The following is a 17003-nucleotide window of genomic DNA, read 5'->3' as shown; positions in this document are numbered from 1 at the left end:
GAATGTATTCCCTGCAGTGCTCTATAACAGCCAACTTACCTGCCTAGGAAAATAAAGCAATGGCAGACAGTGGTCAGTAAATTAAGTCTCATAGGATCTAAGATCCTTCTCTTAGTGAGAATTTTAGACAGCATGATACATCTTGCAATCCCACCTGCATTTTACGTTTGTAAACTTGGTTAACTTGGCTAAAGGCTGTCAGGCAAGTGTGAAAGTGGGTGTGCTGACTGAGCTGTTTAAGCTCTCATTTCCTATTAATCTTGGACTGATCACCTTTCCACAGTACTGTTGCATCTGATCCTGGAGGGAAAAAATCCCAGACAAATAAACCACAGTTGGTGCAACCATGGTGTAAATTGGTTCTCTATTCTACATAAGTGGAAGGGCTGATCTCAGAAGGAATAAGAAATGAGCTACACCATAATCACGCAGTATTTGGCATGGTTGCAGAGGAGAAGTCCATTTGTGTCTAAAAAGCAGTGAAGGTGTCTAACAATGTTGTTTCAGATACAGTTAGCTGTCACCAATCACATGAAGTTCAACAAGACTATGTGCTGGATTCTGCACGTAGGATGGGGCAGCCCTGGTTGTACGTACAGACTGGGGGATGAGAAACTGCAGAGCAGAAAGGGATCTGAGAGTTCTGGTTAACAACAAGTTGAATATGAGTTAGCAGTGTGCCCTGGCAGCTCAGAGGGGCACACCACGCTGGGAAGCAGCAGGCCCAGCACTGACAGCCAGGTGAGGGAAGGGGTTGTCTTTTTTGCTCTGCGCTGCGCGGACTCACCTCCTGCACTGGGTGCAAGTTTGGGTGCCGTAGTGTAAGAAGGACTTAAACTAGTTAAGGGCATCCAAAGGGGGACAAAGAAGATGGTGAAGGGTCTGCAGAGGGAGACATACGAGGAGTGGCTGAGGCCCTCGGTGTGCTCAGCCCAGAGCAGAGGAGCTGAGGGGAGACCTGATGGCGACTGCAGCTCCTCACAGGGAGCGGAAGGGCAGCTCTGAGCTCTGCTCTCCCTGAGAGCAGCGACAGGGCCCTAGGGAACAGCATGGAGCTGTGCCAGGGGAGGGGCAGCTGAGTTATGGACAGGGTCTGCACCAGAGGGTGTCGTGCACTGAACAGGCTGCTCAGGGCAGCGGCCAAAGCACGAAGCTGAGGGAATTCAAGGAGCATCTGGACTACATATGGTTTGGATTTTGTGTAGATCCCTTCCAACTCAGGATATTCTATGATTCTGGGTTGTGATCATATTGCCTGAGCACAACAGTGATGGAAGATATAATTGCGTTTAAGTGGTCAGGAACCACTTTAGGTATGTCTCATGCAGCACTGCATTGTGCCCCATCCTTATGTCCTTACTTTTTGCTAGAATTAGATCTTGATCTCTTTCTAAATAATGTCAAATTTACGGCTCTGTAGGGCAACTAATGAATCATACCAGCTGTATTTCTAACACTTCAATGACACTCCTTGCGTATGGTCTCTTCCAAGATGAAGAAAAACAAGAAAAGATGGCAAGTTTCCTTACAGAATATACTGATAAACGTGCACTGCCCTCATGCTGCTTGATTCCCCAAAACAGTAGTGCTAAATATGAAGTATCATTTTAGCAAGAAAAGATAAAATTATGTGGAAGAATCAAGGACTCATAAATTACAGCACTGAATACTACAAGTATGGTTTCTTCTTCTAACAATACAAAGATGTTTGTAAGGAAAATGAATCAATATAAACAGTTTCTCTATACAGTCGAGGAGCAAGCTTTGCTATTGACTCACTTCTCAGCAGAATTTCAATAGGTGATTTCAGATGACTTTGAAAATAAAAGAGATTTCTGTCACTACCATCCAAGCACAGCAGATTTCTGTATACAACTTAAGCATTCATGGCTTTCTTCAGACCTGATAGGATAATTTGGCAAGAGGCACAGAACAATACTGGCCTGTTAAGGGGTTTTGCCGTTTCAGTCATTGTTTTCATAATTCAGCCATTATAAGGCATTGGAATGCAGATTTAGAAGACGAATTCAGAATAATCTTCCAACAGAGATCTGAGAGGAGACAGTGCAATCACAGGAATGGATGAAGCTGAAGGTGCAGAAACAAAAAGACTGATGAAAATTAGAAGTCTGTTATTCTCCATATTTGAGGATTAATTCATGGACTTACTCCACAAGGGCTTATGGTCTGAATCTGTAAATACTGAAGGAAGTGTAACTTCATGTGCCTGCATGAGACACAACAGTTTTAAAAAACTGGTCTACATCTGCAGCAATGGCCACCAAAACATCAAACTCAAGGCAGCCAACATCCATCCTATCTTCTTGATAGTAGACATTAGTTAATGAATCCACTGTCTCGTTTGTATTACCATTTAAATTAACGCAGCCTCAATTTTTACAGTGAGGACCATTACTTTCTAAATCAGTTTTTGGCATAGCCAAATAACAAGTATTTATTTCCACCTACACCAATTTAGGCCGAGACAGTTTTCTTTGTGTCTTTCTTTGAAGGCAGTTACTGACATGCAAAGATGTTACTGCAGACCAAAAGATCTAAAGCTGCAGGTCATGGGAGGATATTAAATGATAAGCAAATTCACATTTCTAAAGTAATTCTACCAATTTATTAGCAATGCCAGCTCCCGTTCCACAGTAGGGGAGGTAATAACGAAGACTTGTTAAAGGGCAATGTGATATCTTTTATGTAATGTCTTTTTTAATTTGTGATGAAGTCATTAAAGCAGCACTGTATCTCCTTGAAGCTTCAAACAATAGTCGGCATTAAATCTCCTGTGCAAAATTAAGGACAGTAGTTCACTGGGAAAAATAAGCATCTGTTCTTGCTAATGCTAATGGCCTTCTAAAAATCATTAAACTATTCTAAATTGGCCATGATAAAACAAAGCAAAACTGTTTTAACTTCTTCCAAAGCAAAGAGAAAATCCATTTTCCTTGCAAATACTTTGTTCCAAATTTGCTCAGTAACCTGGTAACCTGTACTTCATAAGGCATTTCTTTCTTATGAAGTTGCCTAAATCTCATTCACCCACAATCGTTTGGCTTCTTAAATCTGCATTAGTGAAAGCTTCTCTTTACTTCATTTACACAGTCTGTAGACCCTGAGTCACGACCATCTCTCTCTACTCACAGGCTTGAAGGAACTGGTACTTCAGTCATAGCTGAAATACAGTTTTTAGCTCCCCAGTTTCTTACAGCTTAACAAGAAACTTGTCTATTCTTCCGTGGAACCAGCTCACACAGCTTTGTTCTACGCTTACCCTGAAATCTTAGTTGGCCTACACTTTCTTCTCTGTTGTGTCCCTTCTGCTGTGTTGCCTTTTAAATACAAATTTAATTACTCTATATACGTAACATTTCTGCTGTATAAGTATACTTTCTTAACATTGCTGTGCAGAGATGTCAGCTTGGGTTTGAATATAGAACACCCTAGCACAATGCAGAAACAGACATATCATGAAACAAAGCAAAATCAAAGATCTCATAGCAAGACAGACAAAGATCTTGGAGTTCAACGCACAGACAGTAAAGAACGACCTCATACTTCACCTACCCTGCAAAAAGATCAAGGTCCCCAAAAAGAAAACAATGGATTGACTCCAAATCATCGGAAAATGCTTAGTCTCAGGTTTAATTAATTGCTCTGTCCTGGTTCACAACTGGAATCTCTATAACAACCACATGTTGTCAAGGGCCAGCATCAGGTGAATACCAGGTTACCCAGAGCAGAAGATGGAAGACAAATTTCTAATGGAAGTGCATGTGGACAAGTGGTGCCTCCTTCACCATAGCCATAACCTGGGTCTGTTAAACCTAAGAAGACTGAGAGGTATCTGATAAATGTTTATAAATACCTAAAGGGAGGTGGGTAACAAATGGATGAGGCCAGGCCCCTCTTGGTGTTGTGTAGTGACAGGACAAGGAATAATGGCCTAAAACTTACACAGGAAGTTCTGTACTAGTATGCGGAAGAACTTCTTTATGATAAAGGTGACAGTGCACTGGAACAGGTTGCCCAGAAAAATTGTGAAGTCTCCTACGGAGATATTTAAGACCCTTGTGGACATCTGCCTGTGCGACCTACTGTAGGGCACCTGCTTTAGCAGGGGGGTTGGACTCAGTGAGGTCCTTTCCAACCCCTGTGATTTTGTGATTCTCTGATTTGACCCAAATAGGAAGTATGAGCAACTTCAGGTTCGTACCAGTTTTTGTCTGTTTAAGGAATGTTTTTTTTTTTGCCTTCTATCGTGCTTCTGCTTTGCCAGAGTGGGAGTAAAAGGAAATGGAACGTTACTGCTTTTTGAGCTTTTTTTTTCTACCTTGTCACATTACTGCAGTGATCATTACATGCTTCAGCTACATTGCTACACAGCAGTATTTTTTACTGCTGTCAATAGGCTGGGAGATTACTACTTCACAAACACTGAGGACAAGCATGATTTTTTTTTAAATACGCTTTTAAGTCCCATATTAAACACATATTGTTTAATCATTACACACATCAAATTATAAAATAAACTGAAACTTAGTAGTGCACCCTCAAATGCTATGGTTATGTCATCTCCTGAAGTCATCTGCCTAGCTGGCACTTTACATTTACACTTGCAATTCCCACTTGAAGCAACGATGGAGGCATTTAGCTTACTCTCCTGTGGCCTTGGAAATGTACCCAGAAACACAGGGGCACATTCTGGCTCCTGCTCTTTGCTAGTAATTCAGCACTGGCACTGAATGACTCTTGAGAAAATCCCCATATCTTTTCTTCACCTGCATCATACACTGCACTCCACAGGAGCATGAATGCAACAGGGCACACTGGCACAGAAGCAGAACTTTACACAGTTCCCACCTGCCATCATTCCAAATGTGTCCACTTGCATCCATGCAACAGCTGCCCAGTATGCAATTAAACTCTCCTCTACCAGTTGCTCTCTCCCCAGGCAAACATTTCAAAAGCCAGGACAGCAGAGGACTGTCTGGGGGTCTCAAACAGCACTGCATGCATGGCCAACCAATATCCAAAAAAAAAAAAAAAAAAAAAAGCCCTTTCTGTGAATCCCACCGTGGAGGTTAAGAACCAGAAGCGACAGATAACCAAGGCATAACTAACACAAAAACACCTTTTCTGGATGATGGATTCATAAACCCTGCAAGGAAGTTTTCAGTATGGCAGATAAGAAACAGTCACACATCCTTGGAACCCGCAATTAATTTAATGAGATAACCAAGCAGTAACAGCTAAGAGCCAGTTGTCTTCCTAGAGAGGTTTTAGAGCAGTTTGCATCCAAGATGATGAAGCTTTGGCTTCTACCTTTAAAAAGATTCAAAAATGCTATCCCGATTTGCCAAGTTTTCAAAGTAGAAATGCCTCCCTGAACTCTACCACACTGCAATAAGGTGCAACTACATGGACTTCAGACACTGAAACAACACAAGAGGAGCTATTTCAAATTCACACTGCACAGATCACACTTCAGATCCCAGCCCACTCTTCCCAGTTATGATATTCACCTTCCCAAACAGTTTCACAGCACGCGTCTTTGATAATCCCAGCCTTCAAACACTTGTTCCTGTTATGTCTACAAACATCTACATATTCAAAACAGTCTCTGAAGCACACGCTAAACATCTGTTTCAACCATTTTCCTCTTTAGAGTTTGAGCTGTTTCCTGGAAAACTGCCATCCTAATGGCCAGTTCCTCAGTTAGCAAACTGGAGAATTCATTTTGTATTTATTGATTATTCCCTAATGAAGAGTCATAAAGGTGCTGGAAAATCCTGACCAGACATTTCTTAATTAGTATCAAAGCACATAAAATCTCAAATCAAACTGAGCTCTTTGTCCAAAGTCTCAGTCACTGGAAAAGAAAGAGATGAAATCATTTTCTGCTTACACAGAAGTCTGTACATTTATATTAAAAAAATAAAATGTACGGAAATTAATAAAACTATATAAATTACTCATTTCCTTCCAGTTTCTAAAAAGGCCAAGTAGGTCTTCCAGAATGAAATCACACTTTACTGAAGGAAGTATTCTTCCTGAAGGGACCAGCTATATCTATCACGTACAGAACTTACTGTAAATGAAAAACAAAACAAAACAATATAGCATTTGCCTTCTGGAGAATATGAAGATTTGTATTACATATAAAGACACAATACAAAGCATCCAAAGTATTTAAAACTACCTCTAATGGATCTGTCTTTTCATCACCGTGGTTTATAAGACAGTCAAACTTCAGTGTTCCCTCAGCCTATGCTGGGCTGGTATGTTTTCTGATGGTACTCTTGAGAAGACATAGAGATGAGCAAAAGCGCCCTTAAATGTCAAGGTTTTTTGCTCAAAACAAGCCTCAAGAACATTCTGAATAACTGATCTCTCCTAGCAAGTCTTTCAGGTTAAGCCATCTTGAAAGTTAATTCCTTGTCTTCCATATCATTTAAGTTCTCAATTAAATAACTGAGAAAATAGCAGGAAGGAAAAAAATAACAGAAGGAGGCAAAAGCCCATCCTCACATGGCAGCAACTGCTTCTTTTGTTATTCTCTGCTTGTTGAATCCAGAGTGGGAAGGTGGCTAGAATTCTTCAGCATAGCATAAAAGGCACACAAGGGAATAAAGACTTCGTGACAGAACAAAACCTCATCTTGTTAGTATCTATAAACATCCCCACTAAATTTAGATCTTCTCATGACAGTCTGCAGTCTCTAAGGTAATTATTATCACACATATAAGAAAATGCCATGCAAAGCCAAAACTTCAGTCACCCATTTTCCTAAAATCTACCACTCTAACACCAAGTGTTTCCTCTGCAAAAATTCAGAATTGTATTCATAGGGTCAGTTCAGTACTCAGCAAACTCCACAACACTAACTTTAACCACATGAAGCTTCCAGCCCCCTTATCACAACGATAAACAAATATATTCCACTCTAAAGAGCAGTTCTACGCAGTTTTGCAAAAACAGTAAATGAAATAGGACAAGCTTATAAAGGACAAATCAACCGTGCTAAGGCAAAGAATGCAAGAAGGTAGAATAGCAAAAACTTGTGGGCCTTACTGGATATAGGAATTTGGCTTCTTTGCTGCAATCCATTACTTTTCTCTATTCTTCAAACTGCATGCTTTTTGGTAGTCTTATAATTACACTGTAGAAAATATCTTTGCTAAACCAGATAATTTCAGCATATCTTCCACAGAATTTTCTGTTCCCAGTAGATAAGATCAGATCACCACATATTCAAGAAAATGAGCTCCAAAATGGTACCAGAGAAAAGTGCAATACAACAGGAGGGCCAGCTAACCACAGAGTAGCTTTGCTAGGGTCACCAGCTTGCTGAAAAATTAAGCCACATACATAGAAACCTCTGCTTACCCCTTGCTCAGATTCCAGCAGCTCTGTTTTAACTCTGACTGCCGGCATCCCATCCAGCATTAACATTCTGTTTTCAAAAGCGCTGACGTCCTGGAGCAAAAAAAGACAAGAGTAATTACAAAAGACATGAAAAACATTTGACAAAAGTTGTAATTCTATACTATTATAGAAGTAAGTTTCTTCTAAATGAAGTTCATGAACATGTAATAATAATCACAGAATCACAGAATCACCAAGGTTGGAAAAGACCTTCAAGATCATCCAGTCCAACCATCCACCTATCACCAACAGCTCTCACTAAACCATATCCCTCAACACAGCATCCAAACGTTCCTTGAACACCTCCATGGTCAGTGACTCCACCACCTCCCTGGGCAGCCCATTCCAGTGCCTGACCATTTTTTCAGAAAAATAGTATTTCCTGACATCCAACCTAAATCTCCCCTAGCGCAGCTTGAAGCCATTCCCTCTGGTCCTATCACCAGTTACACAAGAGAAGAGGCCGACCCTCATCTCACTACAACCTCCCTTCAGGAAGTTATAGAGAGCAATGAGGTCCCCCCTGAGCCTCCCCTTCTCCAGGCTGAACATTCCCAGCTCCTTCAGCCGCTCCTCATAAGGCCTGTGCTCCAGACCCCTCACCAGCTTTGTTGCCCTCCTTTGAACACGTTCCAGGGCCTCAATGTCTTTCTTGCAGTGAGGGGCCCAAAACTGAACACAGTACTTGAGGTGTGGCCTCACCAGAGCTGAGAACAGGGGACAATCACTCCCCTGCTCCTGCTGGCAACACCGTTCCTGATGCAAGCCAGCATGCCATTGGCCTTCTTGGCCACCTGGGCACACTGCTGGCTCACGTTCAGCCAAGCATCAATCAATACCTCCAGGTCCATGTCCAGGTACATGTTAATAACGTGTAATAATAATGTTAAACCACTGTTTTAGTAACGGACAATATGTGCTGAGAACTTCTGTTAGAAGTGAGAGCTGCGAAGCTGAAATTGTCTGCATCGACATCCTCATTTATGAATGCCCCATTCCACTGTTTCCTGAATTTTCTCATGGACTATGCAGAACAATCTCCTGTGCCTTCAGTTCAGATCCCACCTCAGCCTGAGTTAATTTTATAATGCAGCCAAGGCTCAAGTCTGGTACTTGAAAGTGAGCCCCTTCAGCTGCCTTTTGGATTGGACAAGATGCTGAGAATAAAGATATTTTATCACTCTAATGACAATATGACCTGACGAATCAACACACTTTGGTCAGTTGTATGGAAATGTGAAAGCCTCAGAGCTATTTATCAAATATGAAACTATGACACATATACAAGCTTTTAAGTGACTTTCACAGCTACTTACTTATTTGTGGCCCCCTCTGGAAAGCAGTACTTGAGAATGGAAACTCACTTTCACTCTGTTACCACAGAGACCTCAATAAATGTACTGCAATGGAAAAAAAACTTTTTTTTTTTACATGTTTCACTGGCAGCAGATCTGCTCAGCACTGTGTGGTGCCATTATCCATAAGGAGTTCCTATGTTAACTGCCCTGTTCCTTATCATGAGTCCTTCAGAAGAATTTTTAAGAAAAACCGTATGCCCTAATGCTTCCTAAAAGCTTCTGAAACATGCTTACTTTTCAGCAATAAGTTCTGTACCCATTGATTATTATTCAGTGTTTGAGGCGCAGGTTGGGGAAAGCAAAGGGAGGAGTATGACGCCATGGAATAGCTCTTGGAAATCACTCCAGGCTCTACATCCCTCTTCCCAGCAAGGGCTGCTGCACTGTGTTTACTCATCACAAGCGAATCTCATGCCTTTGGGCATTACAGTGCCTCAGTGACTTGGATGTGCTTTGGGGTGGAGCAGCAGCAGGAGCCAGGCTGGCATTCTGGGCTCTCCCAGCACCTGTTCCGCAAGCAGGGAAGTCCCCCTACATTCTTGATTTATAAGCAGCACAGTTGAGTTTTACAGAAAGATCAGGAATATACCATAATAAAGCATCCCTTAGGTTGTTTAGCTTGTTGACAAAGAAGGATGAGCAGATATTGCTTTGTGTCCCCGAGGAGGTCTTACCCAAATGAAAAAAGGGACTTGCTGCAGAAGGCACAAGCAGGAGGAGGGGGGAAGACAAAGCACAACCGAGGAAAGGCATGTTTAATGAACTGTTAGAATCTGATTAGAGGCTAATGTCCCTTTTAGTGCTTTGTACCAATTTATGGCTGATATACTTGAACCGTTTTTTCCCACTGGCTGTGATAAACTCATTAGCTCTAAAAATGCAAGCTAACCAGAGCCTTTGAAGTTTAAAACTGATAAATCATGAAAACCTGACTGGTTCATGTACCATTTAACACATTCACATTTAACCAATTTTTCCCAGCACCTGTTTCCCTTTTGTTGTCTGAAATCGTATTTCTTAAAAGCAATGCTATGCCTTTAGAGTGTAGGTCTGAAGAATGAATACAGTGAACAGTGCTGGCTTTTGGGTCATTCATAATTCAAGAGCAGCAACAATCTCAGGAGTAGATTCTTTACAGACTATTTGATCCTTCTGCATTTGTAGCTGAAAAGACATTGTGTGACATATCCGGGCAGACCTGAGCAGATCTAATCCGTGCTTTACACACACAGATGAAATATTTAGCCCAGCATTCACTCAGAGAGCTGATCTCTCCTAACTCCACTCTCCTGCTGCAACAAGGCTTTGCTCTACAGTATGCTTAAAGCCATTCTGCAAATACAATATAATTGCTGAGGCTTGTGTACGGTGGGCAGCCATTTAAGGAGAACAGACTCAAGTGAGACGGGTGGTGAGGTGAATTCAGCTTCCCTTGGAACCCCTTGGTCAGCTGGGCCAGATGGAGCATTCACACCTGAGCGAGGCCAGGCTGCTCCAGTGCCCCATGATAATTTATTACACTCAGGAGACCCACCAACCAGGATTGCCGATATGATGTATTAAGTCAAAACGTTTTTCACACCACACTTCCCTCCTGGTTCACTAAACCCTACTGTGGCAGCTAAATTGCAGCCCTCTCACATGTGAAGGTGATACGAACTCTTGTGCCAGCCTCTGATGCACACCATCCCACCTCCCAGCCCTGCCCACCTGCTGGACCCCACTCACCCACCCAGGCACAACACAGCAGATGCATAGTCTAAACTAGGCATATCACCAAGCCTAGCTCTACACGACTTTATGGAAACATCTGCTATCTTGGATCAATAAACTAACTGACCCTAAAAGAAAAAACCTCTGTTTCTCACTGCTATCAATTTCAGCCTTTCACTGATCAGGTTTGGACATTTACTGTCTTGAAAAATGAACATAAAACACCAAGTATGTGCAATTACAGTTATTAGAGCACAATGACTACCATTACAGTAACTGTCACAGGAATCAAATACATTATAAGGTTTACATGCTCCTTTTCTGAGAAGACATCTAATAAGAAACCACTATTTTTGAGAAATGCAGCATCAGTCAGTGGAAGAGCATTTCCAAACACAGCTTTAGATTTACAGTAAACAAGTTTCAGTCTTAATGAGAGCATGCTCAAAGAGCTAAGAGCAGAAGACGGCCCCTAAAAGTCTTCCTATCTCAAAGCTATGACGGATAATTTGTCTTGCTTCTTCATCTTTGAGTCGTTTTCACACAAGTTTTCTGCACACACAGGAATTTCAGAATTCATCATTTTCTCAAACTTTGAGTCACTTTTGCAGGACTCCCAAATTCATTGTTTGCTTTTTTTTTTTAATGACAGACAACTTAAATGTATTACAGAACTACAAAACAGCCCACATCCCTTCTACACTCTGGCAATAAGATGACTGCTGTTTTTTTCTGAAAATGAATACCTGAATTCACACTGTTCTCATTACTTACATTACTATACTGAAAATACAGTATCCATCAATCAAAGCAATAAAGCAATAGACAACTCAGGTCAAAATATCTGAAGTGATCCATGCAAGGTAAAGCTTTTGAAAATATAATTGAACATTTGAATGATATAACAACATGATTTTGAAAGTTTGAAATGCTTCTTTTTCTCAGGTTCAAGGGAAACCAGAAGAATCAAAGATCATAATCTCTTCTCAAACACCACTACCACCTCTAAGGAGAGAAGGAGAAACCTTCTTGAATTCTCACAGGAAGAAAGCATGAAACTGCCTTTTAACTTAATCTCCTATGCTTCCTTAAGACCTTCATTTCCAAAAAAGTAATTTATACACCAACACAATGACATGTTAGTTGTAGAAATGATGTTTCTTTTAGGGTAAAGCACACAAGTTAACATTGCCACAGTACGTATCCTAGCAGTTCATTCCAATAAGCGAAGGAAGCAACCATCCAATAGAAAATAAAAGGAAATTTATGTGGCTAGAAGGTAATCACTCAACTGGGAATTCTGCCAGGGAATCGGGGTTAACAGTCCATGTCTTGCCATAGGATCTTCATCATATGCAATTATGTATATTGCCGTGTGAAATGCTTAGAATGAAAGCAGAAACTCTGGTAGTTCTGCATTTTACTCTGAACTTGAATTTCATGTCAAATGCACCAGAAAAGAAAAGGATCATTTGCATTTATTGATGCTTCAAGGAAAAGGAAAAAAAAAAAATAATAAATGGTTGAACATTAAATTTTCATACTATTTTCAAGTGAAACCGGGTGTGGTTTATCTCATTCCATTCCAATTCAAAGTTAATTTCCTTAAGTGAGAGCAGAACTTAGAGTTTGCAGAAGCCTATGTGAACAACATGGACATAAGTGCTCTGTTTTACATCTTATTTAAGTGACAATTTTAAATAGAACAGCAAAGGACTTCTGTGAATACCCCAGGACATCAGCTCAGCATGAGACTGCAAACAATAATTAACTACGGCTAACCCTGCTAGCCTTATAAAGAGCTGGGGATGAACCCAAATGTAGTTCATAAAATTCCAAACATTACATCATGCCAGAGGAGGCTGTAAGGCTACAGAAGAGGTACATATCACACACACATATCTACATGGCATCCAGTGATTACATACTGTCATGATTTTATGATTTCTGGTTATCGGTATTCCACATCATAACATCATGCAGTGCACTGGGAGTTAAACTGTCAGTGCTCCAGTTCCGGGCACCTGTCTGGAAGAGAAGAAGAACTGCATTCCCCAGGGGGCTTTGCAGACACACAGGAGATACAACTCCTGGCAAGGTCACCTGATGTGCTCTTCTTCGTCAGGCTCTCCTCCTGCTCAACCAGACTGCGCATCTCACCTCAGTGTCATGGTGAGGCCTTTCCACCTTTCAGACATACTCTCTCGCATTATATTTGATTTATTAGCTTTAATTCTAATTATACTGTATTATAGTGTGTTATCTCACATTCCGATACCATATTTAGTAAATTAGTTTTGTTTCTCCTCAGATCGTTGACACTGTTTTTAATTATTTTGGGGTCCCCTGTTCCCTTTTTCCAGAGGCACAGATTTTGTGAAATCCCTCCATCCCTCTAGTCACAGAACTGGGCCGAACCAGCCCATAAACTGTTGACAGAGTGTAATCATTAATAATCTCTAAGATAAGGTTCTCAAAGTAAGAAGATGACTGCAATATCAAATACCACACTAGTTTCTTGTCTGGTGTTACACCATACAGAAAAATGACAACCTTAATCCAGCATCCTGAAATGGTAAACAGCACAACAGGGAAGACAACTAACAAATAAGGTGCTAAACGATAAGGTTTAATGAAAAAAAAAAGCCAACTCTGGAAGACCTCAGAAAATAAAAATAATATTGTGACCGGCAACTATCACACTTAGAACAATTTTAACACACTCTGGTCAGATTTGCTGTTATCTCAATCCTTTGAGCCCCACCGGGTGCCAAAAGGACTCTTGTGGTTTAACCTGGCAGCAGCTCAGCACCGTGCAGCTGTTCACTCACTCCTTCCCAGGCGGGATGAGGGAAAGGACTGGATAGAAAATAGATAAAAAAACCATTTACTATGACAGAAAAGGAAAACAGGAACAAAAAAAGCAATGATGACTATATGTATTTATATGCAGCACAGTTACGCGCCACCCACTGACTGACACACAGCAACAATACAACTGTTCACCAGCAGCATGACGTCTCACCACCCACCAGTGGACTCCCAGCCAACTACTGAGCACTGGCCTGCCCCAATCAACTACACACAGCTTTATGGCCTTCTGCACGATGTCACGTAGTACGGGATAACCTTGGCCAATCCAGGCCACCTGTCCTGGCTCCAACCCGTGCCATCATGGCGGGATCTGTTCCCTGCTGAGCGGCTGGCCTGGCTCTGGCTGTGCATCCATCGCTCAGCAACAGCCCAAACACCACTTTGCTGTTCAGGCTGTCCAGCTGAAACCAGCACAATAATTCTGACACTACGTTACAAGTAACATTAATTATATCAGAGCCATACCTTTCACTATATACCAGGAATATCCACTTCGACTTCCTCCCAGCACAATATTCACAGAACAACTGGATAAGATTTTTTGAACACCAAATGAATACTGCAGATTTTTTTTTTTTACACTTAGAAGCCTTGCACAAACACACACACACACATACAAAGAGACAAAAATGAGCCATCTATTCAGAACTGAAATGTATTTTAAAAAGGACATGTTTCAAAGAAACATGCAATGCATTTACCTTTATACAGGAACTATTAAAAGCTAAAAAGATCTTTTTGTAATACCTCATGATACAGAGCAATAAGAAATTTTGATTTTTCTCTCAAGCACAGACAATTAGTAAAGGGTACTAAGAATTAGAAATGAACAGCTTTTCACCAAAAAGATAGTAATTGAGCTAGACTGCCACTCTTCCTTGACCACAGTTACAAGTGAAGTGGTTTTGAAAAACTACTACTCAATCTCCAAAGTAGTTTTGTGCTCTTATATCAATTGCCCTCGAGTCTCGAGAACAGTTTGAAGAATATGACACCTAAAATTAAAAACAAACAGGAAAAATAAAAAAGGTCAAGATAATGTGGAAGATTTTTCACAGTCCTGCAAAAACAATATTGATCCAATTTACAAAACAAACATTACTTAAAGGTTACCCTTACTATTAGTTGGGTTGTTGCTTCATTATTCAACTTGAGAAAAAAGATTGCATAAAATATAAACATAGAACCATAGAATGGCCTGGGTTAGAAAGGACCTCAAAGATCATTTAGTTTCAGCCCCCCTGCTATGTGCAGGGTCACCAAGCACCAGACCAGGCTGCCCAGAGCCACATCCAACTTGGCCTTGAATGGGCCAGGGATGGGGCATCCACAACCTCCTTGGGCAACCTGTTCCTGCATGTCACCACAGTTTGTATGAGCTCAGGTTTCTATTTAAGAAGTCTCCTTATCTTTTGCTTTTACTGAAAACTAAAATCAAAGTTCGTAAAATCAAAAATAAGTCTCAAGTCACAACAGGCTTTTAATTAACTTCTCCTGGTGCCAGGAGTATATGACATCAACTGTGTCAGAGGACACCTGACACAAGTTTTCCCATACCTTTTAATTGCACAAATTCTGGCTTGCTAGTAATTGACGGCCAAATAAGTATTAAATAGAATCGCCCAGGAGCCTACCTGGAAACACACAATGACTAGAATTCTACTCTGAATTCCACCTGCTGCTCTGGTAGCAGAATGAGCTGCTTGAACTGTAGGGAGCCATTGGCATACTTTTCTACCCACCTACCAATGTGCAGTCTGCTGCTATGAAGACAGATACAACGGGCACTGCACACTGGAGAATAAAGAGAGCATTTAGCATGTAACAGCAGCCATGGTTTAGTCCAGCATTTCTGTCTGAGATCCTGGATGAGAGGTCAAATGGTTGAATGTTGTTCCCCATTGCAGCCTGTGGGATGCGCCTGGCTGTGCCTGCAACCTGAAAGGACCACAGATCCTCATCTCTGCCACAACAAAGATCCAGAGGGGAGGTAAAACAGCCACAGAAGTGGGTTTGGAGGCCTGGACATCAGTACTTCCTCCTTACATCACACTGCCCTTTGCCAATCCAGTTTTCCAGGGAAACAAATGACCTACAAGCAATACTGTATGCCCTGCTGGAGCACAACTGGCTGGTGGATCATGCCCTTCAGTCTGGGGAGAAAACTGTTGCTCCTGCATATATCACATTCCCTCCCATAGGACAGAGAATAATTACAAATTGATTGTCAGTGACGAAAGCTGACATGTTATTAATCACAGACATTACAAACTACATCCTTTTAACAAGAGTAATATAAGGTAATGTAGTCCTTAAGTACACCTAGTTCCCTTCCAGCAGCTGGGCCCTAAAAATGTTTTGACTTGATATTACTCTAAGCCAAAGGAAGTGTTTCTAATTTATCTGAGAGCTACAACATATAAGCAGAAATAAAAGTATACCAAGAAGTCAGCCTTCACACTTTGGGTTAAAAATGTAACCACTAAACTCTAGAAAACTGAATTAAGCAGGTCTTACTTTAACTTCAGATTTTCCTTTATTTATAGGCAGTTTTTAGAAACATTTTTTTTCACTACATGGCTTAGAGGAGACCCCTTTGCCCTCTGATGCTGTCACTCCATCACAGAAAGCCACCAGACTGGTCAGGCATGATCTGTCCCTGGTGAAGCCATGCTGGCTGTCTCAGATCACCTCCACATTTCTCATGTGCCTTAATATCTCTTCCAGGAGGATCTGCTCCATGGTCTTCCCAGGCACAGAGATGAGGCTCACCACCCTGTAGCTCCCCAGATCTTCCTTTCTCCCTTTCCTGAATATAGGAGTGATGTTTCCTTTTTTCCAATCACCAGGGACTTCACCTGACTATCACTATTTTTCAAATATGATGGAGAGCAGCTCAGCAACCACCTCAGCCAGCTCCTTCAGAACCCTGGGGCGCATGCCATCCAGCGCCATAGACTTGTATACATTCAGCCTCAATTTAGATTCAGCCCTTTTTTTTATTAAAGCAAAAACAGTGTATGACAGCCTTTGCTCCCAGAGGTCAGACGCTATTTTCCAGCTCAGCTTGTTGCACTTCCCAGTAGAGAGACAGAAGATAAAGCATATTTACTATAGGCTTACAAAGAGAAGACGCCTGAATGCAGCTGTACTCCTTAAGACCAAAAACTGTAGGACATACCTGCAAGCAGCATAGCTGGCTCTCACGGGACCTCAGAAACCATCTGCCACAGTTCAAGTACAGAGCTGTAGAGATGATAGGCAGCAAGTGATGAAACCAAAAATACTGTCAGCGGCCTCATCCCACCTGTTAGGAAGAGCTGTAACCACAGCCCTCGCCCCAGCAGCTCCACCAGAGCAGCAGCAACAAGAGAGCACAGACTTTTTCTGCTGCTGCTATTTGCAAATCTGTGTATAAATACCACTTGATTCATGTACATACCAAAATAACACAAAAGTAATAAAATTAAGCTGAATGATTGTATGCTCAGGAGAAAAAGTCAGAGTGTTTGCCAGAAGCAAAACATTATTTTATCAACTTTCTCTTTTGCAGAGTGCACGTGTATGGAAGCATACTAAGAGCTGTAGATGCTTCTTGCTGTGGAGCAAACAATCTGCTTATTC

General features: G+C 41.4%; 1 protein-coding gene across 4 annotated transcripts in view; it reads right to left on the bottom strand.

Annotated features, from left to right (window-relative positions):
• KLF12 (Kruppel like factor 12) overlaps positions 1-17003 on the bottom strand; it is a 267563-nt gene that overhangs the window by 158479 nt on the left and 92081 nt on the right. For all 4 annotated transcript variants that reach the window (XM_042839345.1, XM_042839346.1, XM_042839344.1 and 1 more), the window contains one exon: positions 7396-7485. In XM_042839345.1, the coding sequence (XP_042695279.1) occupies positions 7396-7485 (90 nt within the window). The remainder of the gene's footprint in view (positions 1-7395; positions 7486-17003) is intronic.

This window comes from Centrocercus urophasianus, unplaced genomic scaffold, assembly GCF_019232065.1.
Source record: "Centrocercus urophasianus isolate 14NV4802_14NV808 unplaced genomic scaffold, USGS_Curo_1.0 seq_9, whole genome shotgun sequence".
In the NCBI taxonomy this organism is placed as follows: domain Eukaryota; kingdom Metazoa; phylum Chordata; class Aves; order Galliformes; family Phasianidae; genus Centrocercus; species Centrocercus urophasianus.
Note: the sequence above shows the minus strand (reverse complement) of the source record. Positions and strands in the feature narration are given on the sequence as shown.